The sequence below is a fragment of the Oncorhynchus kisutch genome, linkage group LG11 (genome assembly GCF_002021735.2).
Source record: "Oncorhynchus kisutch isolate 150728-3 linkage group LG11, Okis_V2, whole genome shotgun sequence".
Classification (NCBI taxonomy): Eukaryota; Metazoa; Chordata; class Actinopteri; order Salmoniformes; family Salmonidae; genus Oncorhynchus; species Oncorhynchus kisutch.
Window position 1 is genome coordinate 20,548,728 of NC_034184.2, and position 23,316 is coordinate 20,572,043.

The following is a 23,316-nucleotide window of genomic DNA, read 5'->3' on the forward strand; positions in this document are numbered from 1 at the left end:
CTGACGGGTGTTGAATGTGGAGGATGAGGGCTGCAGTAAATATCTCAGATAGGGGGGAGTGAGGCCTACGTAAAAAAAAAAAAACAACATCAACCAGTGGGTCTTGTGATGGGTAAACAGCGATTGCCAGCTTACATATAGAATGCAGTGTAGTGTCCAATAAGGAGCATTGGTGGCAAATCTGATGGCCGAATGGTAAAGAACATCTAGCTACTCGAGAGCACCCTTACCTGCCGAATTATAAATTACATCTTTGTTATCTAGAATGGGTAGTATGGTCATCTGAATCAGGGTTAGTTTGGCAGCTGGGGTGAAAGAGGAGCGATTACAATAGAGGAAACCAAATCTAGATTTAACTTCAGCTTGCAGCTTTGATATGTGCTGAGAGAAGGACAGTGTACCATCTAGCCATACTCCCAAGTACTTGTATGAGGTGACTACCTCAAGCTCTAAACCCTCAGAAGTAGTAATCACACCTGTGGGGAGAGGGGTATTCTTCTTACCAAACCACAACCTTTGTTTTGGAGGTGTTCAGAACAGGGTTAATGGCAGAGAAAGCTTGTTGGACACGAAGAAAGCTTTGTTGTAGAGCGTTTAACACAACATCCAGGTAGGGGCCAGCTGAGTATAAGACTATCATCTGCATATAAATGGATGAGAGGGCTTCTTAATGCCTGAGCTATGTTGTTGATGTAAATTGAGAAGAGCGGGGGCCTAGGATTGAGCCTTGGGGTACTCCCTTGGTGACAGGCAGTGGCTGAGACAGCAGATGTTCTGGCTTTATACACTGCACTCTTTGAGAGAGGTAGTTAGCAAACCAGGCCAAAGACCCCTCAGAGACACCAATACTCCTTAGCCGGCCCACAAGAATGGCATGGTCTACCGTATCAAAAGCGTTGGTCAAGTCAATAAAAATAGCAGCACAACATTGCTTAGAATCAAGGGCAATGGTGACATCATTGAGGAACTTTAAGGTTGCAGTGACATACATAACCTGAGCAGAAACCAGATTGCCTACCAGAGAGAATACTATAGACAGCAAGAAAGATTTCCCAACACTTTTGATAAACAGGGCAAAATAGAAATAGGCCTGTAACAGTTTGGATCAGCTTGATCTCCCCCTTTAAAGTTGCATTAGAAGAGATTAGTAAATGTTGGACGGGCAAGGAGGCATGGCTGAGTCAAATAGGAATCCTGACTTAATGAAGTGCTGATTAAAGAGCTCAGCCATGTGCTTCTTGTCAGTAACAACCACATCATCAACATTAACGGACATGGGCAGCAAATTACACCCTATTACCTATGTAGTGCACCACTTTTGACCAGGGCCCAAATGGCTGTAAGTGCACTGTGTAGGAAATAGGATGCATTTGGGACGTAGCCTCTCGGTCTGTGCCCAGAGATTTAAAGACATCTACACTTTGATCTTAACGTCTGAGCATAAATACCTAGTTTAACAGACACTTTGAGCCAAAGTCACATACAGTTAGCAGCATATATATATTCAGATAGTGCCTGGCCCAAGTAGGAATCGAGAGAGAAAGTGTTTTACAATGGGTCTTTGTAAAAGCACAGAGACCTTTTATAGTCCCACAGCCACAAGCCCTCAGAATGCATTGCTCTCTCACATGCACACAGCTGGATGTCAGTGTTTTATGGCCAGTGTTTTCTCCCCTGTAGCAGATGCAACACCCTCACAACTATGTGCAGCAGGCCTGAACCAACCACGGAACAGCTGTGGTCTGACTAGTAGTTAAACATAGGCCTGTAGGAGTCGACTGTGGCGGAAGGCTGCCACACACACACACACACAGCGTTTTCAATGTCAAAACCAGCTGACCCCACCTGTGTGAGGCGAGGTTGGTCTGTGACCCCACCTGTGTGTGTGAGACGCTAGTGTTTTGGAGATGGAGAGACCCCGCACCAGAGCCCTTTACAAAGACTGGCAAATATTCAAGGGTATAGGCAGCGAACAGGTAAAGTGGTGTCCTCCATAGCTCATCACACAGAAATGTGTGTGTGTGTGTGTTGGCTGGTCCTCTTTTTACTACCACGACAGCCAGCTCAGAAAACAATGCAATTTTTCCCCATCACATTTTATTCACAGACCTTCAATCCTTGGACAGATCACATTCAAGAATATTAAAAGGAAAGAGCCTTGTTTAAATGCCCTCTAAAACCCAAGACAATGAAACACTTGAGAAATACACAGGTCATTTATCCCTGTTCAAATCTATCAACACCATTGGAGGCTGGTGGGAGGAGTTATAGGAGTACAGGCTCATTGTAATGACTGGAATGGAATGACCGGAACAGAGTCAAACATGTGGTTTCCATGTTTGATACCGTTCCAATTATTCCATTCCAGTCTATCCTATAGCTCCTCCCACCAGCCTCCACTGATCTACATATGCAAATACAATAGATTACATAGTACAGGTGTAATATATACTCTACTGCATGCACATAACATATGAATAGGGGTGGCAGGTAGCCTAGTGGTTAGAGTGTTAGACATGTAACCGAAAGGTTGCAAGATCAAAACCCCGAGCTGACAAGGTAAAAATCTGTCGTTCTGGCCCTGAACAAGGCAGTTAACCCACTGTTCCTAGGCCGTCACTGAAAATAATAATTTGTTCTTAACTGACTTGCCTAGTTAAATAAAGGTAAAATAAAAAAACATGGGGGCGAGTTATATACAATTGATCATCAAAAATGTAGTATTTTTCTATTTTATTTATTAGGTTCTGTCCAAAATGGCACAGTATTCACTAGATAGGGCTCTACTCATATGGGCTGTGGTCTACTCTAGTTAATTATTTAGGGAACAGAGTGCCATTTCAGAGTTGTCCTATAGTGTTTTTGTGTGTGTGTTTTTTAAATCTACATATTAACACACGTAACCTTTTCACAGGGGAGTAAAGCACAGTATACAATGTTGCCCTGTCATCCTAGTAAACCAGTAACCACACACCGTATCTATTATTTGTAAGCAAATTACCCTCTACTTCACCATAAATAGAGAATTACAAAAATATACCCTACTTCCAACAGAACTGCAGTGAGAAAAGAGCTTGGAGCATGGAATAAAAAACTGAGCAAACTGTACAAATAAGAAAAATATGGAAAGAGAGGAAAGAAAGATTGAATGAGAGGGGGAGAGAGGTAGTCTGGGTAACAGTCTGTTTTGATATCATTCCACTCCTTGCCACTCCTGTTATGCTTTGGAGTGGAATATATAATAATATAATATAAGACATGGGTTTCCTTCCCTTTGTACCCCCAAATACAAATACTCCATTTTGAAGAGCAACAATGGAAGTTGTAGTTCTCGCGAGAAATGTAGTTTAGTAAACAATGTGTATTGACCAGCAAGGCAGTTAAAAACTTTCTTCAAGTCCATGTTTAGTGTGTACATTCACAAGTACAACCCGTCCTCCCACAGGCTTAGGGTGTGTGTGTGTGTATGAGAAAGCAGACAGCTGTGCTACTTCTTCTTAGCATTGACACTCTTGCAGACCCAGTTCATTCCATCCTGAAAGGAAACAGAAATAATAAAATGTCACTTCCTGAAGTGAAAACATGAATTGACCCCAACCCCTGTTGTAGATTGATGGGTTAGGGCTGGTGTCTCACCTGTACACCCTCTCCAGTGAGGGCGGAGCAGGACTGGATCTGCCAGACGCGGTCCCGGATAGTGTGCAGGTTGAGTCCCTCAGCAATCTCAGAAGCTGGGGCAGCCGTCAGCAGGTCTTGCTTGTTGGCAAAGATCAGCACTGGAACCCCACTCAGCTTCTCCTCATCCAATAGCTCAGCCAGCTCCTAGAACACAAACCAGCATGGGATCCCCAATATAAACATATGTATACGTTGAATGTGCACATTACACAGCCCACAAACATCACTGAAGAGAAAGAAAACTCACCTGTCCCGTCTCTTCAAATCTTTTTCTGTCCGCACTGTCGATGACGTAAATCTGAAATACGGTAGTATCTCCATTCAAAATGATTATTCACACACTACTGGTGGTGTGTGTTGGTATATATATACACTATATATACAAATAAATATAAAAGTCATACCCACATAAAGGAAGCTACAGTTGAGCCACTCACCAGCACATCAGTGTTCTCAAAGTAATTTCTCCAGTAGGGCCTGATCTTCCTCTGTCCCCCGATGTCCCACACATTCAGCTTAAAACCCTGAGACTGAACACTCTTTATGTTGAAGCCCTGGAGGGAGAGGGGGGGCTTGGGTTTAGAAGTGTTAGGGCTCCATTTTAACAAACCTAATGCAATGGTAAAACTAAGTGCTGGCAGCAAGGCTGGGTTTCACTGAATAAACAAGCTGTAGATGTGACGAGGGCTTGGCCACTCACTGGCCAATCAAGGCGTTCCATGGCTTAATACTGGATGAGTTTCTCTTAAGTTCTGTAGGTTATTGATGACTAACATACTCTTTCATGGAATCATGGCTCTCTCCAGATATACCGTCACCGTCTATACAGCCAGCTGAGTTCTCAGTACACCGCGCACAGGAATAAAGAACTCACCGGGATGAAGAAAGGCGGGGGTGAATGTTTCATGATTGGTCATGGTGTGATTGTGATAATGTACAGAAACTCAAGTCCTTTTGTTTACACAACCTAGAATACCTCACTATCAAAATGGTGACCGTATTACCTCCCAAGGGAATTCTCTTCGGTTATAGTCACAGCCGTGTATATTCCCCCTCAAGCCGATACCACGACGGCCCTCAAGGAATTACATTGGACTTTGTTCAAACTGGAAACCACTACCGAAGTTCTATTAACAACAACTTGACTGTAGTACTCGCGCTGCTTAATTTTTATTTTTTTAACTCGACCACTGCTACGCCAACTTCCGGGATGCCTACAACGCCCTCCCCCACCCCCGGCAAATCCGATCATGACTTAATTTTGTTCACCCCATCCTATAGGCAGAAACTCAAACAGGAAGTACCCGTGCTAAGGTCTTTTCAACGCTGGTCTGACCAATTGGAATCCAGGCTTCAAGATTGTTTTGATCACGCAAACTGGGATATGTTCCTGCTAGCCTCTGAGAATAACATTGACGTACGTATACACCGAAACAGTGACCGAGATCATCAGGAAGTGTATGGCGGATGTTCTCCACTGTAACTATTAAAACCTACCCAAATCAGAATCTGTGGACACAAGGCAGCATTCGCACAAAACTGAAAGTGCGAACCACTGCATTTAACCATGGCAAGATGACTGGGAATATGGTTGAATACAAACACTGTAGTTATTCCCTCTAAGGAAATCAAAACAGGCAAAACGTCAGTACAGAGACAAAGTTGAGTCGCAATTCAACGGCTCAGACAAGACGTATATGTGGCAGGGTCTACAGACAATCATGTATTACAAAGGGAAAACCAGCCACGTCGCGGACACCGACGTCGTGCTCCTGGACAAGCTAAACACATTCTTCACCCGCTTTGAGGATATCACAGTGCCACCGACGCGGCCCACTTCCAAGGACTGTGGGCTCTCATTCTCTGTGGCTGACATGATTAAGACATTTAAATGCGTAACCCTCGCAAGGCTGTCGGCCCAGACGGCATCCCTAGCCACGTCCTCAGAGCATGCGCAGACCAGCTGGCTGGAGGTAACTGAACTAAATGACTATCACCCTGTAGGACTCACTTCTGTCGTCATGAAGTGCTTTGAGAGACTAATCATAGATCATATTACCTCTACCTTACACGCTACCCACTTCAATTTGCATACTGCCTAAATAGATCCACAGACGACGCAATCCCCATCGTACTGCCTTATCCCATCTGGACAAGCTGAATACCTATGTAAGAATGCTGTTCATTGACTATAACTCAGCTTTCAACACCATAGTACCCTCCAAGCTCATCATTAAGCTCGGGGCCCTGGGTCTGAACCCCGCCCTGTGCAACTGGGTACTGGACTTCCTGACGGTCCGCCCCCAGGTGGTGAAGGTAGGAAACAACACCTCCGTTTCGCTGATCCTCAACACAGGGGCCCCGCTCAGCCCCCTCCTGTACACCACAGCTGTCTACAAACTTGGCGCTGGAAGAAATGGCAGCAGTTTTAATGTGTTTTTTTCCCCGCATTGTAACTTATTTTGTACATAATGTTTCTGCCACCGTATCTTACGGCAAAAATGAGCTTCTGGACAGCGATCACTCACCTCGGGTTAGACAAATATTTTTTCTTCAGCAAGCAGGAAGCACAGGAAATACTGCGAACACCCGACAAGGCCAACATCCCCGTTATTGGCAAGAGAAAGAGATGCAGAGGTACAGAGGACAGAGCGGGGTGCCTCGTAAGGAATCTTGAGAAGGCGAGTGGGGAAGCTGCCGTTACCGTCAATATTACTTGCCAACGTACAATAAATTATACGAGGTACGATCACGAATATCCTACCAACGAGGCATCAAAAAACTGTAACATCTTATGTTTCACAGAATCGTGGCTGAATGAATGATGACATGGATATTTAGCTAGCAGGATATATATACGCTGCACTGGCTAGATAGAACAGCACACTCTGGTAAGACGAGGGGGGGGTGGTCTGTACATATTTGTAAACAACAGCTGGTGCACGAAATCTAAGGAGATACACTATAGACCACACTATTCTCCAAGAGAGTTTTCATCTATACTTTTTGTGGCTGTTTATTTATCAGCAGAGATGGACGCTGGCACTAAGACCGCAGTCAGTCAGCTGGATAAGGAAATAAGCAAACAGCAAACCGCTCACCCAGAGGTGGCGTTCCTAGAGGCCGGGGACTTTAACTTCTTATGGCTGCAGGGGCAGTATTGAGTAGCTTGGATGAGAAGGTGCCCATTGAAAACAGCTAGCTCCTCAGTCTCAGTTGCTAATATATGCATATTAGTATTGGATAGAAAACACTAAAGTTTCCAAAACTGTCAAAATATTGTCTGTGAGTATAACAGAACTGATATTGCAGGCAAAACCCTGAGGAAAATCAAACCAGGAAGTGGCTTCTATTTTGGAAACTCCATGTTCCATAGCCTCCCTTTGCTCCATTTAAAGGGATATCAACCAGATTCCTTTTCCTATCGCTTCCTCAAGGTGTCAGTCTTCAGACATAGTTTCAGGCTTTTATTTTGAAGAATGAGACAGAAAGATAACATTGCATCAGGTGGTCGCAAGAGTTTTGCTCACGCAACAGACTTTGGGCTGCCATTGCCTTTCCCTCTCCTACTGATAAAGACATTTGCGGTTGATATATTATCCATTATATATTTTAAAAACCTGAGGATTGATTATAAAAAATGTTTGACATGTTTCTGTTGAGATTATGGAAACTATTTGGAATTTGTCTGCGTTGTCGTGACCGCCCTTTCCTGTGGATTTCTGAACATAACCCGCCAAACAAATGGAGGTATTTTGGATATAAAAATCATCTTTATGGAACAAAAGGAACATTTATTGTGTAACTGGGAGTCTCGTGAGTGAAAACATCCGAAGATCAAAGGTAAACGATTAATTTGATTGCTTTTCGCAAACAAGCTACTTGATGCTAATGTTTTGTCGAGCGATCGATAAACTTACAAACGCTTGGATTGCTTCCGCTGTAAAGCATATTTTCAAAATCTGACATGACAGGTGGATTAACAAAAGGCTAAACTGTGTTTTCCTATATTGCACTTGTCATTTCATAAATATAAATATTTTTTGTAATATTCATTGAATGTGGCGCTATGCAATTCAGCGGTCGTTGATGACAATGATCCCTTAACGGGATTACAGCCATAAGTTAATACAGGGAAACTTAAATAAATTTGACCTCATTTCTATCAACATGTTAAATGCACAACCAGAGGAATAAAATAAAAAAGTCTAGATCACCTGTACTGCACACACAGAGGCGCGTACAAAGCTCTCCCCCACCCTCCATTTGGTAAATCTGACAACAATTCTATTCTCCTGATTCCTGCTTAGAAGCTAAAATTAAAGCTGGAAGCACCAGTGACTCAGTCTATTAAAAAAAAGTGGTCAGATTAAGCAGATGCTAAACTACAGGACTGCATGGCTATCACAGACTGGATTATGTTCCTTGATTCTTCCGATTGCATTGAGGAGTACACACATACCCCAACCAGAAGCCATGGATTACAGGCAACAGTCGCACTGAGCTAAGGGGTAGAGATGCCGCTTTCAAGGTGGGGGACTCTAAGAAATATATAAGAAATCCTGCTATGCCCTCCGACAAACCATCAAACAGGCAAAGTGCCAAAACAGAGCTAAGATTGAATTGTACTTCACCGGTTCAGACACTCGTCTTATTACAGACTACAAAAGGGAAGCACAACCGCGAGCTGCCCAGTCACACATGCCTACCAGACGAGCTAAATCACTTCGATGCAAGCAACACTGAGGCATGCATGAGAGCATCAGCTGTTCTGGATGACTCTGATCACTCTCTCCGTAGCTGACGTGAGTAAGACCTTTAAATAGGTCAACATTCAGACAGATTACCAGGAAGTGTGCTCCAGGTGTGTGCTGACCAACTGTCAGGTGTCTTCACTGACATTTTCAACATGTCCCTGATTGAGTCTGTAATACCAACATGTTTCAAGCTGACCACCATAGTCCCTGTGCCCAAGAACACTAAAGGCAACCTGACTAAATGATGACAGACCCGTAGCACTTACTTCCGTAGCCATGAAGTGCTTTGAAAGGCTGGTAATGGCTCACATTAACACCAATATCCCAGAAACCCTAGACCCACTCCAACTTGCATACCGCCCAAACAGATCCACAGATGATGCAATCTCAATTGCACTCCACACTACCCTTTCCCACCTGGACAAAAGGAACCCCTACGTCAGAATGCTATTAATTGACTACAGCTCAGCGTTCAATACCATAGTACCCTCAAAGCTCTAAGCTAAGGATCCTGGGACTAAACGGCTCCCTCTGCAACTGGATCCTGGACTTCCTGACGAGCTGCCCCCAGGTGGTGAGGGTATGTAGCAACACATCTACCACGCTGATCCTCAATACTGGAGCCCCTCAGGGGTGCGTGCTCAGTCCCCTCCCGTACTCCCTCTTCACCCACGACTGCATGGCCAGGCATGACTCCAACAACATCATTAAGTTTGCCGATGACACAACAGTGTTATGCCTGATCACCAACAATGATGAGACAGCCTATAGGTAGGTCAGAGACCTGGCCAGGTGGTGACAGAATAACAACCTATCCCTCAACGTAACCAAGAGTAAGGAGTTGATTGTGGACTACAGGAAAAGGAGGACCGAGCACACCCCCATTGTCATCGATGGGGCTGTAGTGGAGCAGGTTGAGAGCTTGCTGCTACTCTCCGTTTACCATATATACACATATATACCTTAACTATACATTCATGTACATACTACCTCAATTAGCCCGACTAACCGGTGCCTGTATATAGCCTCACTACTGTTATAATTCACTGTCTTTTTACAGTTGTTTTTTATTTAATTAATCATCCATTGTTCACCTAATACCTATTTTTTTACTTAAAAATTGCACTGTTGGTTAGGGTCTGTAAATAAGCATTTCTCTGTAAGGTCTACACCTGTTGTATTCAGCGCACGTGACAAAAAAAAGAAGCTTTTATTTGATTAATAGGCCTGATTACCAACAATGATGAGACAGCCTACAGGAAGGAGGTGAGGGCCCTGGCGGACTAGTGCCAGGAAAATAACTTCTCCCTCTACGTCAACAAAACGAAGGAGCTGATCGTGGACTTCAGGAAACAGCAGATGGAGCACCCCAGTATCCACATCGACCCGACTGCAGTGGAGAAGGTGAAAAGCTTCACCGACGACCTGAAATGGTCCAACCACACAGACAGTGTGGTGAAGAAGGCGCAAAAACAGCATCTCTTCAACCTCAGGAGGCCGAAGAAATGTAGCTTTGGCCCTAAGACCCTCACAAACTTTTACAGATGCACAATTGAGAGCATCCTGTCGGGCTGCATAACCGCCTGGTACGCAACGGCTGGGCTCTTCAGAGGGTGGTGCGGTACCCATAACGCATCACCGGGGGCACACTGCCTGCCCTCCAGGACACCTACAGCACTCGATGTCACAGGAAGGCCAAAAACATCATCAATGACATCAACCACCCGAGCCACTGCCTGTTCACCCCGCTACCATCCAAAAGGCGAGGTCAGTATAGGTGCATCAAAGCTGGGACCGAGAGACTGAAAAACAGCTTCTACCCCAAGGCCATTAGTCTGTTAAATAGCCATCACTAACTGGCTACCACCCGGTTATGTAATTCTGCACCTTAGAGGCTGCTGCCTTAAGACATGGACTCACTGGTCACTTTATTAATGTTTACATACTGCTATACTCATTTCATATGTATATACTGTATTCTACTGTATTTTAGTCAATGGCACTCCGACATTTCTCGTCCTAATATTTATATATTTCTTTATTCCATTCTTTTACTTTAGATGCGTGTGAATTGTTAGATATTACTGCACTGTAGCTAGGAACACAAGCAGTTCGCTACACCCTCAATAACATCTGCTAAATATGTGTATGTGACCAATATATTTGACTTGATAAATACCAATTCGACTGGGGGCACAGAATATTCTCATCATAGTACAGTTTACAGTATTAAATAGCATAGGCTACAGTAATGAGTGATAGCAACAGAAAAAAACATCCACTTTGATATTACTGCACTGTAGCTAGGAACACATTACTGCACTTCTACCGCAAAACAATTATAATGCTAGGCTCCCCTAAAAGGTGTGTGTTCCTCATTACCTGTGTGGGAGTGATGTGACTGATGTCCTCAGAGGCCAGTTGTTTCAGTAGCGTGGTCTTTCCTCCGTTGTCCAAACCCAACAACAAGATCCGAACCTCCTGATCAGGTGTGCTCTTTAGCTTTCGAAGGATTGACAGCAAACCCTGCAATATATCAATTCACAATCCATTATGGGTTATCCCGAGTCGTGACATGACCAACGGAGGAGCAACAGGAGCATGCCTGCTATTTGCCAGAAGATTCCGACCCTACCGTTATACTAGTTTACAAGGGTTCAGAACGCAATCATGGTTACATTAAAGGAAAATCCACCCAAAACCAGTAATAACTTTGATTTACAGTGTTAAATAACAATGTGAAAACAATAATTTTTTAGAACAAATGTTTCACTTTTGCGTTATAATAAGGTTGCTAGCAACATGGAAAATCGTGGTGAAAATCTGTTGCAGCTCAAATAGACTACAAATTCCACAACGCAATGCTCGCTCTATGGGCGGGCTAGCTAGCAAATGTAGCTACACACAATAATACCAACAACAATATTCGCATGTAAAGTAACTAGTTAGCTGTAAAAAAAAAAAAATATATATATATATATATATATATATAGCCTAGACAAACTGCACCATCAATTTATGAGTCTACAATCTCACCATATTCAACCTACAGATAGATGTGCCGCTAACATTCGCAACGGCAGATATACTTTTGAGGAAATGGGAAACGTTGGCCACGCTACGTCAATGCGGTGCATTCTGGGCGATTCTGGGACAAGGAGCGCTCTCCTTCAAGGAGTGAATGGGAGTCTTGGGCGCTAGTTTAAAAACCCAACATGGAAAACAATTTTGTCAACAAGCACAACATTACAAATATTTTCCGATATGTGAGATAATTAACCTGCTATCTGTAATATCTTATAGCTTTGGAATCATAACATTACGTACTTTCAAAGAAAATAGGCACGTTTCTTGAGAAGGGATTACGTGACGAATAGTTTAGCAACCGCTTGACGCAGCATGTCAACATCAACGCGATTGGTCGACAGTCTGCTGGGTGGGGCGTTATGTTCCTTAGTTAATTAGATTCCTATATCCTTTCTATAATATCTCTGGCAACGGCACCATGCTATGCACCCTGAACTAAACAGGCAGACAAATAAGAAAAATGTTTTAGACGCTCCGTTAAATTAAAAAAAAGATCGGAATATCGCAAAAAGATTATCAATGGCTCATTCGAGAGAAGACATCGGCCAGTATTGAAATAATTTTCGCGATCTAAAAGTCTTAACTTCCAGTATTCCTATTAACTTCCAATGTAGTGAGAGCGACTATCACCTGCTTGAATGCCAATAACTTAGATACACAAACTTGAAATGACCCGGGGAATCGATAGAACATCACTCGGAGACGCACAAAAACAATATAACATTCAAAATGGGTGAATCTTTCCTTTAAGACACCATGGAAGTGGCGCTAAATATACAGTACCAGTCAAAAGTTAAAAACATTCCAGGATTATTTTATTTTTTATATTGTAGAATAATAGTGAAGACATCAACACAATGAAATAAGATGAGATTCTTCAAAAACCCTTTGCACACTCTTGGCATTCTCTCAACCAGCTTCATGAGGTAGTCACCTGGAATGCATTTCAATTAACAGGTGTGCCTTGTTAAGTTCATTTTTGGAATTTCTTTCTTCTTAATGCGTTTGTGACAAGGTAGGGGGGTATACAGAAGATAGCCCTATTTGGTAAAAGACCAAGTCCATATTATGGCAAGAACTGCTCAAATAAGCAAAGAGAAACAAAAGGCCATCATTACTTTAAGACGTGAAGGTCAGTCAATCAGGAAAATTTCAAGAACTTTGAAACGTTCTTCAAGTGCAGTTGCAAAAACCATCAAGCGCTGTGATGAAACTGGCTCTCATGAGGACCAACACAGCAAAGGAAGACCCAGAGTTGCTTCTGCTGCAGAGGAGAAGTTCATTAAAGTTACCAGCCTCAGAAATTGCAGCGCAAATAAATGCTTCAGAGTTCAAGTAACAGGCACATCTCAACATCAACTGTTCAGAGGAGACTGCGTGAAATCAGGCCTTCATGGTTGAATTGCTGAAAAGAAACCACAACTACAGGACACCAATAAGAAGAAGAGACTTGCTTGGGCCAAGAAACACGAGCAATGGACATTAGACCGGTGGAAATCTGTCCGTTGGTCTGATGAGTCCAAATGTAATAAGATTTTTTGGTTCCAACCGCCGTGTTGTGAGAAGCAGAGTAGGTGAACAGATGATCGCCGCATGTGTGGTCCCCACCGTGAAACACGGAGGAGGATGTGTGATGGTGCTTTGGTGACACTGTTGGTGATTTATTTAGAATTCAAGGCACACTTAACCAGGAAGGCTGTTTATGTTATCCAGAGTACTGGTGACTGACTGTGTTGCTGGCAACAATTTAGTAACGTTTTTTTTTTGCCTATGTTTACTGACACCAGCCATATTCAATGGGTGTTGAGTGTTCGTAAATTCATCAGTTATTCTGCGCTCTGGCACACAGACGAGTGCTCTGAAGTAGATGGCCAGACTGAATTTACGAACGCATCCAAAATGGTTACTTTTACTTTTTTATGGAGTATTTTGTTAAGACATGTGGCTAACTAGCTCTGCAGGTAGCTAACCAACCAGGTTCAATGTTAGCTAGCTAACATTAGGCTATATCTAGCTAAGCAAATGGCTCTGAGATACGAATAATAAGGTCATACACGTAACGTTAGCGAGCCAGCCAGCTAACGTTAGCTTGCTAGGTAAACAATGAACCAATCACAACTCATGATGTTACTATCCTGCATGAATCTGCAGGTAACTTAGCTAATCACCAGGTTCAATGTTAGATAGCTAACATTAGGCTATAGCTAGCCACGCAAATAGCTCTGAGATACAAATAATATGGTCATACACATAACGTTACCTAGCGAGCCAGCCAGCTAATGTTTGCTAGCTAGCTAGATAAACAATTAACCATAATCACAACTCATGACATTACAATCCTTCATGAATCTACAGGTAGCTAACCAACCAGGTTCAATGTTAGCTAAGCAAATGGCTCTGTCAAAATTTGAAATGTGTCATTTCTAAAAATGTAGATAGCTATCTTACCCGTATACATCATTCCTGGTTGGACGAGTCTCCGCTCTGATGCCATGGTTGCCCTTAGTTTGAATATGTAATCCTGAGACACGTGTTGTTTTATCAATCTCCTTAGCTCTCATACTCGAAATCCACTGATTTCAAAACTCAGTCCTCCAGAAAGTGGAGAGCAACACTTATGCAGTGTTGGATTACCTAGACATACTGACAGGCTCAAATAGACAGAAGTGTGCTATATGGCAGACCAATCCCAAAATATCTCTCGGCATGTCCAGCCCACTCGGGACGGCAGGTAGCCTAGTGGTTAGAGCGTTGGGCAGGTAACCGAAAGGTCGGTAGATCGAATCCCCGAGCTGACAAGGTAAAAATGTGTCCTTCTGCCCCTGAACAAGGCAGTTAAACCACTGTTCCTAGCCCGTCATTGTAAATAAGAACTTGCTCTTAACTGACTTTCCTAGTTGAATAAAAGGTAGCATTTTTAATTTTTTAAATAAAAAATAAAAGAATCTCAGCAAATTATGGCTAGCGGAAAGTTTGCCGACTTTTTCTGTGCCTAAACCAACTAGGCTCGTAAATTAACAATTTTATTTGTATTTACAGATGGCATGCAAGGTTATTAAGGCACATGAAAGTTCAAATGTTCGAGAAGGCATTCCTGCCAAAAAACATATTTTGATAAAAAAAAATATGTTCAAACGGCTCTTCTGTGAAGTAGTGACCAGCGACATAACACCTAGTTTCCTCAAAACGGGTTTTTGGGTTACTACATGATTCCATATGTGTTATTTCATAGTTTTGATGTCGTCACTATTATTATATAATGTAGAAAATAGTGAAAATAAAGAAAAACCTTTGAATGGGTAGGTGTGTCCAAACTTTTGACTGGTATATATGTGTTGGAAAACGTACCTCAATGGAATATGCCACTGTACGGCAAATGTTACCTTTATCCACACGGATACATTGAGAAGATTAAAATACTGCTAGTTTTTGGAAAACTGCCCTTTTCGTGCTCATGTTAGCTAGCATTAGCCACTGCAGACATTTTGGAATGGCACGTCGCATTGAACAACAAAGTAGCTGAAAGGCAGACAGTGCCATTTCAAAATGGCTGCGGTGGCTACTGCTAGCTAGCATGAGGTTGAAAAGGGCCGCTATCCAGAGGAAATAGCAGCATTTCAATCTTCTTGATCGATCAGTGTGGATAAATGTACAATTTGGAGTACAGTGGCATATCCCATCCCTGCTTTGAGGTACGTTTTTCAAACCATATCTCGGGCCGGCTCCACAATGTAACCATGATTGCGTTCGGACCCCAGTGCAGCTCAGAGTAAACAAGTGTAAAGGAAGGGGCGGAATCTTCTAGCAAGCCTGCTATTAAAAATGTTGCTGCCATCTTATCTATTTCAAATCACTCATTGATTGAGACAGATGGGTGTCCACCCCAAAGTGCCACTTCATGTTAACACTCACCTGTCTCGATCAATGAGCGAAGATTTTAAATAGACAAGATGGCGGCATACAGATTGTTGGATTACTTCAGGTACCATTTAAAAAAAAAATTAATTACGGAGCATTTTCTAAACTCACACAAACCCCTGCAACTAGACGTTTAGAAGACATTGGCTGTTTTCCATGTCTGGAATTGAGGAAGCATTGCCAAGTTAAGGTTAGTCAAATTCTCTGTACTATGCAAAACAGTGCCTAACCTATAATGGATGTTCACGTCAGCAGGTTAACTAGCTATTAAAATTAGCCAGATATTGTACCTAGCTTAGCTACTTGCATCCCTCCGCAACAGGCTGAACAGATGCCTGCGACTCAAGAGGATGCGCAGAGGATAGGATTGGGTGGTATACCGTATTTTACTACATACCGGTATTGATGCATGGACCGGTTTTTTTTTTTTGCTTGACCACGAGACACTTTCGTTCAGTCTGCATGGTCAATGCAGCACATACAACAATGCTGTTTACAATTTGATCTTAATATAAATCCACAAGCATTCTATAATTACAATATTAGTTTGTGTTTCTTACATCTACAAACAGCTAGTCTGTATTTTCTTAGCAAGTTAAGCTAAATCGTGTTAGCCACTAATGCTAATCGCTAGTTAGCTGGCTCAGTAAAAGTCTGAGCAAACGTAGCTAGCGAATACAGCTTGTTACCAGTGCTGGTGGAGCCCTTAAATCAGTATGTTGTTTGTGCAACAGCATCTTCTAAATCAAAGAGGAACAGGCGAAGCATGAATATGTTGGCTATATGAATAAAGATTTAATGTAGCCAAAGATTAGTGATGGGTCGTTCGCGAACGAGTCGGCTCTAAGAGACGACTTTTGTAGGTGAATGTTGGGAGCTGGCTCGCATATCAGAAGAGCCGAAACTATTTATATATATAAAAAATATAAAAAAGATCTGAATAGTCAAAAGATTTAAATTAATAGAATTAACTAATTCTATACTAAAAAAATCAATAATAATATAGGCCTAAATGCTCAAGCGCACACACATTCGTTCTGACTGTCTACTCAGACGAACAGCCCCACCTTTTGCTCCTGTCAATCAGACACGCAGTGTCAACCAATGAACCAAAGATGAGTGAGGGAGGGCCGAGCCAACTCACTCACAGTCACACACTTAGCAGCTGAGGAGAGAGAGGAAGGACAGCTGTGAAAACAACAGCTGGAAAATGAGTCGGAAGCACAGTAGCATTTGGATGCATTTTAATAATGTAGACAATGTTAGAGCACAGTGTAGAATTTGCCAAAACAAAATCTCATATAAAGCCGGTTCTATGCACAACCTACACCGGCATATGCGAACTGTGCACCCAACTGTGAAGCTAGCTGTAGTGGCGCTTCGAGAAACTAGCGGCCCTGCTAGTGATAGTGGTGGAGCCAGCACCTCCACACGTGGAGATGTATCCACTCAGTCAAGTAGGCCAACTCCGTGACCCACAGCAACGCAGTCTTCTATGGACCAGTTTATGACAAAGTCTATGTTTGTAGCAAAACAAGGCCAAATTGATATTGCATTGGCTAAAATGATCGTCACAGCTTTACATCCATTTTCGATCATGGAGGAAAGTTTTAGAAATTATAGCAATAGTCTAAATCCAATGTAAACAATTCCACCCTTTCAAAATCACTTATTCCACAACTGTACGAGAGCACACAAGCTTCAGTGCGGGAAAGAGTCCAAAAAAGCTACTGCAGTTTGCCTTACAACTTACTGCTGGACATCAAGGGTAACCACTTCTTACATGTCGGTTACATGTCACTTCATTGAAGATTTTTTTATGTCTAGCTGTCTTCTGGACTGCTTTGAGTTCAGCTACAGATACACCTCAGAGAACTTGGCAGAGGAACTGTTGAGAGTGGCCAGAGAATGGCAGGTAGATGGAAAAGTGGTCTGTTGTGTTAGCGACAATGCAGCTAACATAACCAAAGTAGGGGTCGACCGATTAATTAGGGCCGATTTCAAGTACTCATAACAATCGGAAATTGGTATTTTTGGGCGCCGATTTCCTTGTGTGTCAAGCATTGCGCTATCAACTCCCGAGATGAAATGAAGTGAAATGGCTAGCTAGTTAGCGCGTGCTAATAGCGTTTCAAACGTCACTCGCTCTGAGCCTTCTTGTAGTTGTTCCCCTTGCTCTGCATGGGTAACGCTGCTTCGATGGTGGCTGTTGTCGTTGCTGGTCCGTGCTTCTACACCTGCATTGCTTGCTGTTTGGGGTTTTAGGCTGGGTTTCTGTACAGCACTTTGAGATATCAGCTGATGTACGAAGGGCTATATAAATAAATTTGATTTGATTTGATTTGGTTCGAGCCCAGGGAGGAGTGAGGAGAGGGACGGAAGCTATACTGTTACACTGGCAATACTAAAGTGCCTATAAGAACATCTAATAGTCAAAGGTTAATGAAATACAAATGATATAGAGGGAAAAAGTCCTATATTAACTACACCCTAAAACTTCTTACCTGGGAATATTGAAGACTCATGTTAAAAGGAACCACCAGCTTTCATATGTTCTCATGTTCTGAGCAAGGAACTGAAACGTTAGCTTTCTTACATAGCACATATTGCACTTTTACGTTCTTCTCCAACACTTTGTTTTTGCATTATTTAAACCAAATTGAACATGTTTCATTGTTTACTTGAGGCTAAATTGATTTTATTGATATATTATATTAAGTTAAAATAAGTGTTCATTCAGTATTGTTGTAATTGTCATTATTACAATTTTTTTTATTTCACCTTTATTTAACCAGGTAGGCTAGTTGAGAACAAGTTCTCATTTGCAACTGCGACCTGGCCAAGATAAAGCATAGCAGTGTGAGCAGACAACAAAGAGTTACACATGGAGTAAACAATTAACAAGTCAATAACACAGTAGAAACCAAAGGGGGAGTCTATATACAATGTGTGCAAAAGGCATGAGGAGGTAGGCAAATAATTACAATTTTGCAGATTAACACTGGAGTGATGAATGATCAGATGGTCATGTACAGGTAGAGATATTGGTGTGCAAAAGAGCAGAAAAGTAAATAAATAAAAACAGTATGGGGATGAGGTAGGTGAGAAAGGGTGGGCTATTTACCAATAGACTATGTACAGCTGCAGCGATCGGTTAGCCGCTCAGATAGCTGATGTTTGAAGTTGGTGAGGGAGATAAAAGTCTCCAACTTCAGCGATTTTTGCAATTCGTTCCAGTCACAATACAGATTTAAAAAATCTGTATTGGCTTTTTTGGTCCTCCAATAAATCAGTATCGGCGTTGAAAAATCATAATCGGTCGACCTCTAAACCAAAGCCATGAAAATGTTAAAATGGACCCATCATCCATGTCTTGCCCACACAATCAACCTGATTGTAAGAGATGCTCTGAAGGTGATGAAGCACACTGTGGACAAAGTGAAAGCAGCTGTGGAATACTTCCACAGGAGCACAGTAGGTGCTGAAAAACTAAAGTCTACACAACGCCAGATGGGGATGCCTGAGCTGAGGCCTAGGCTGCACTACTAGGTGGAATTCAACATTTTATATGTTGAAGCGGTTTCTTGAGTCAAAGGATGCCATAATCTCTACCCTGGCCATTGTCAATGCACCTGTTGATGCTCTGACCCAAGAGGAATGGGAGGTGGTGGAGGAGATGTGCAGAGTCCTGGAACCCTTTGAGCAGGTCAGTGTGGAGATCAGTGGAGAGAGGTACAGTAAGCAGTTATTACTACATCATCATTTAATCCAGTATTACAGTGGGGCAAAAAAAGTATTTAGTCAGCCACCAATTTGGGGCAGCAGCGTAGCCTAGTGGTTAGAGCGTTGGACTAGTAACCAGAAGGTTGCAAGTTCAAACCCCCGAGCTGACAAGGTACAAAATCTGTCGTTCTGCCCCTGAACAGGCAGTTAACCCACTGTTCCTAGGCCGTCATTGAAAATAAGAATTTGTTCTTAACTGACTTGCCTAGTTAAATAAAGGTAAAAAAATAAAAAATAAAAAAAATTGTGCAAGTTCTCCTACTTAAAAAGACGAGGCCTGTAATTTTCATCATAGGTACACTTCAACTATGACAGACAAAATAAAAAAAATAAAAATCCAGAAAATCACATTGTAGGATTTTTTATGAATTTATTTGCAAATTATGGTGGAAAATAAGTATTTGGTCACCTACAAACAAGCAAGATTTCTGGCTCTCACAGCCCTGTAACTTCTTTAAGAGGCTCCTCTGTCCTCCACTCGTTACCTGTATTAATGGCACCTGTTTGAACTTGTTGTCAGTATAAAAGACACCTGTCCACAACCTCAAACAGTCACACTCCAAACTCCACTATGGCCAAGACCAAAGAGCTGTCAAAGGACACCAGAAACAAAATTGTAGACCTGCACCAGGCTGGGAAGACTGAATCTGCAATAGGTAAGCAGCTTGGTTTGAAGAAATCAACTGTGGGAGCAATTATTAGGAAATGGAAGACCTACAAGACCACTGATAATCTCCCTGGATCTGGGGCTCCACGAAAGATCTCACCCCGTGGGGTCAAAATGATCACAAGAAAAATCCCAGAACCACACGGGGGGACCAAGTGAATGACCTGCAGAGAGCTGGGACCAAAGTAACAAAGCCTACCATCAGTAACACACTACGCTGCCAGGGACTCAAATCCTGCAGTGCCAGACGTGTCCCCCTGCTTAAGCCAGTACATGTCCAGGCCCGTCTGAAGTTTGCTAGAGAGCATTTGGATGATCCAGAAGAAGATTGGGAGAATGAAACCAAAATATAACTTTTTGGTAAAAACTGAACTCGTCGTGAAGCTGCAGTTTTGCACATTGTTATTTATTTTTCTTTGATATGGAACAATATTCTATTTTGTTCAGATTGTATTAGTTTTGAATTGTTACATTTATATGCACTTTGTTTATATACATTTTTAAAAAGTTATACTTTAGAGGTCGACCAATTTAATGGGCATGGCCGATTAATTAGGGCCGATTTCAAGTTCATAACAAATCGGTAATCGTATTTTTGGACGCCGATTATGGCCGATTACATTGCACTCCACGAGGAGACTGCGTGGCAGGCTGTCCACCTGTTACGCGAGTTTTGCAAGGAGCCAAGGTAAGTTGCTAGCTAGCATTAAACTTATATTATAAAAAACAATCTTAACAATCACTAGTTAACTACACATGGTTGATGATATTACTAGTTTAACTAGCATGTCTTGCGTTGCAAATAATCAATGCGGTGCCTGTTAATTTATCATCGAATCACAGCCTGCTTCGCCAAATGGGTGATGATTTAACAAGCGCATTTGCAAAAAAAAGCACTGTCGTTGCACCCATCATCAATGCCTTTCTTAAAATCAATACACAAGTATATTATCTTTATACCTGCATATTTAGTTAAAATAAATTAATGTTAGCAGGCAATATTAAATAGGGAAATTGTGCCACTTCTCTTGCATTCTGTGCAAGCAGAGTCAGGGTATATGCAGCCGTTGGGCCGCCTGGCTCGTTGAGAACTGTGTGAAGACCATTTCTCCCTAACAAAGGCCGTAATTACTTAGCCAGAATTTTACATAATTATGACATATCATTGAAGGTTGCGCAATGTAACAGCAATATTTAGACTTGGATGCCACACGTTTGATAAAACACGTAACGGTTCGGTTTTTCACTGAAAGAATAAACATTTTGTTTTCGAAATTATAGTTTAAGGATTTGACCATATTAATGACCTATGGCTCGTATTCCTGTGTTTATTATTTTATAATTAAGTTTATTATTTGATAGAGCAGTCTTAGCGGTGGTAGGCAGCAGCAGGCTCGTAAGCATTCATTCAAACAGCACTTTCCCACGTTTGCCAGCAGCTCTTCGCAATGCTTGAAGCACAGCGGTGTTTATGACTTCAAGCCTATCAACTCCCGAGTTTAGGCTGGCAATACTATAGTGCCTATAAGAACATCCAATAGTCAAAGGTATATGAAATACAAACAGTATAGAGAGAAATAGTCCTATAATAACTACAACCTAAAACTTCTTAACTGGGAATATTGAAGACTCATGTTAAAAGGAAGCACCAGCTTTCATATGTTCTCATGTTCTGAGCAAGGAACTTAAAATGTTAGCTTTTTTTACATGGCACATATAGTATTGGAGTAGAAAGTAAAAGTGCAATGTTTTCATTATTTAAACCAAATTGAACATGTTTCATTATTTGAGACCAAATTTATTTTTATTCATGTATTATATTAAGTTAAAATAAGGGTGTTCATTCAGTATTGTTGTAATTGTCATTATTATTATAAATATATATACATACACACAAATCGGCCGATTTAATCGGTATCAGCTTTTTTTGGTCCTCCAATAATAGGTATCGGCATTGAAAAATCATAATCTGTCGACCTCTACTTTTAAATGCACGTGTAATCGCATCCTTTTTTAGATTTATTTCAATTTGTGGGATGTTGCCGTTTTGCAAATTGTTATTTATTTTTCTTTGATATGGTGCAATATTCTATTATGCTGTCCCGATTGTATTCATTTTGAATGGTTAGATTTATATGCACTTTGTTCATATACATTAAAAAGTTATACTTTAAATGAAAATGTTTAATAGCATTCTTTTTCATAACAAACCAATGCATTTTTTTTAAATACATTGTGGTTAAGGTATAGTATGATTTCATTTTAATAATTTAATTATAGAATTGTTTTAACACCAGTCAAAATATCGCAAACTGTTTGACTTAAAAAAATACAAAACATGTTTTTTTTAAAGAGCCGTTTGTGAGCCAAAAGAACCGGTTCATTTTGGTGAGCTGAGCCGAACGAGCCGGCTCACTGAAAAGAGCCGGAATGCCCATCACTACCAAAGATTATAGGGTCGCCTAGGAAACATGTTACATCCCTTTGGATCCTACCCTGTTCAATTACTCGTCCATGGCATTTTCATTCGTTGTCATGTAAAACAACACTGTATTCAAAGTGCTCACTATTATTTATATTCTAAATATAGAATTACAATAAACTTTCTATTTCCATGATTCCAAAAGTTCACCCGAGTGTTTTGATCTAAATCGCAATTGCAACGTTTGGTTAAAAATAAGGCCCATATCGTGGCAGTGTGGAAATAATCTCAAATGAGTGCATGAAATGCAAGAATTGATGGAAATGCAGGAAATTATTTTAGTTTGAAGTTGAATTTAACAGTATAAAACCATCCGAATGGAGAAAGACCCATTTAAATAATTTAGAATATATGTGTTGGCACCCTAGGGTCACACACTTCTCATACAGCAAATGTATAACTTTTATTAATCAAAAACATAAAATACCGTAAAATTTGAAAAATAACATGATATGATATTTTGGCCATGTCGCCCAGCCCTAAGAGGATACAGAAAATAGAGAACTATTCTCGAAATAATGACGCTCTCTTCAGGATGACACGGTGGTTTCAAAGAGGGAAAGTGTTCTGAAGCGACTGAACTAGCTAACTAATTATGTAGCTAGCAACAGTTTCAATTGAGTTTACCTCGCTAGTTAGCTATACTACTAGGCTGCACATCTCATAATGATGCTAGCTAAACCAATAGAGCAACAAGACCGCTGGCAGTGCAGTCAGCTTTTCCAACATCTTAATTTTTCACCAATTTATGAAGGGTACAGTGGCAGTAATTTGAAGAGGAAACATTATAATACATTATAATAGCAACGTATCACAGTAAATGTACCTCACCATATTGTTGCTTTAGCTAGCGATCTATCTTCCCAAGACCCTGTCGAGGTTACTAGGGCGTGATGACGTTTTACACAAACTCACACGTAAAGCAAATTAATTTATCGTTACAA

The 23,316-nt window shown here is 41.5% G+C and overlaps 1 protein-coding gene across 2 annotated transcripts; it reads right to left on the reverse strand.

Moving 5' to 3' along the window:
• Window positions 1-198: 198 nt before the first annotated feature.
• LOC109899903 (ADP-ribosylation factor-like protein 3) lies at window positions 199-23,279 on the reverse strand. Of its 2 annotated transcripts, none has more exons than XM_020495529.2 (6): window positions 23,204-23,279; window positions 10,818-10,961; window positions 4,116-4,232; window positions 3,926-3,976; window positions 3,637-3,822; window positions 199-3,535 (listed from the first exon to the last, which is right to left on the reverse strand). In XM_020495529.2, exons 1-6 carry the CDS (start codon window positions 23,204-23,206, stop codon window positions 3,488-3,490), a joined length of 549 nt encoding a protein of 182 aa, XP_020351118.1. In that variant the 5' UTR covers window positions 23,207-23,279; the 3' UTR covers window positions 199-3,487. The 2 variants fall into 2 exon arrangements, with proteins under 2 accessions (XP_020351118.1, XP_020351119.1); XM_020495530.2 differs by lacking the exon at window positions 23,204-23,279 and adding an exon at window positions 11,472-11,657.
• Between the last annotated feature and the right edge of the window lie 37 nt (window positions 23,280-23,316).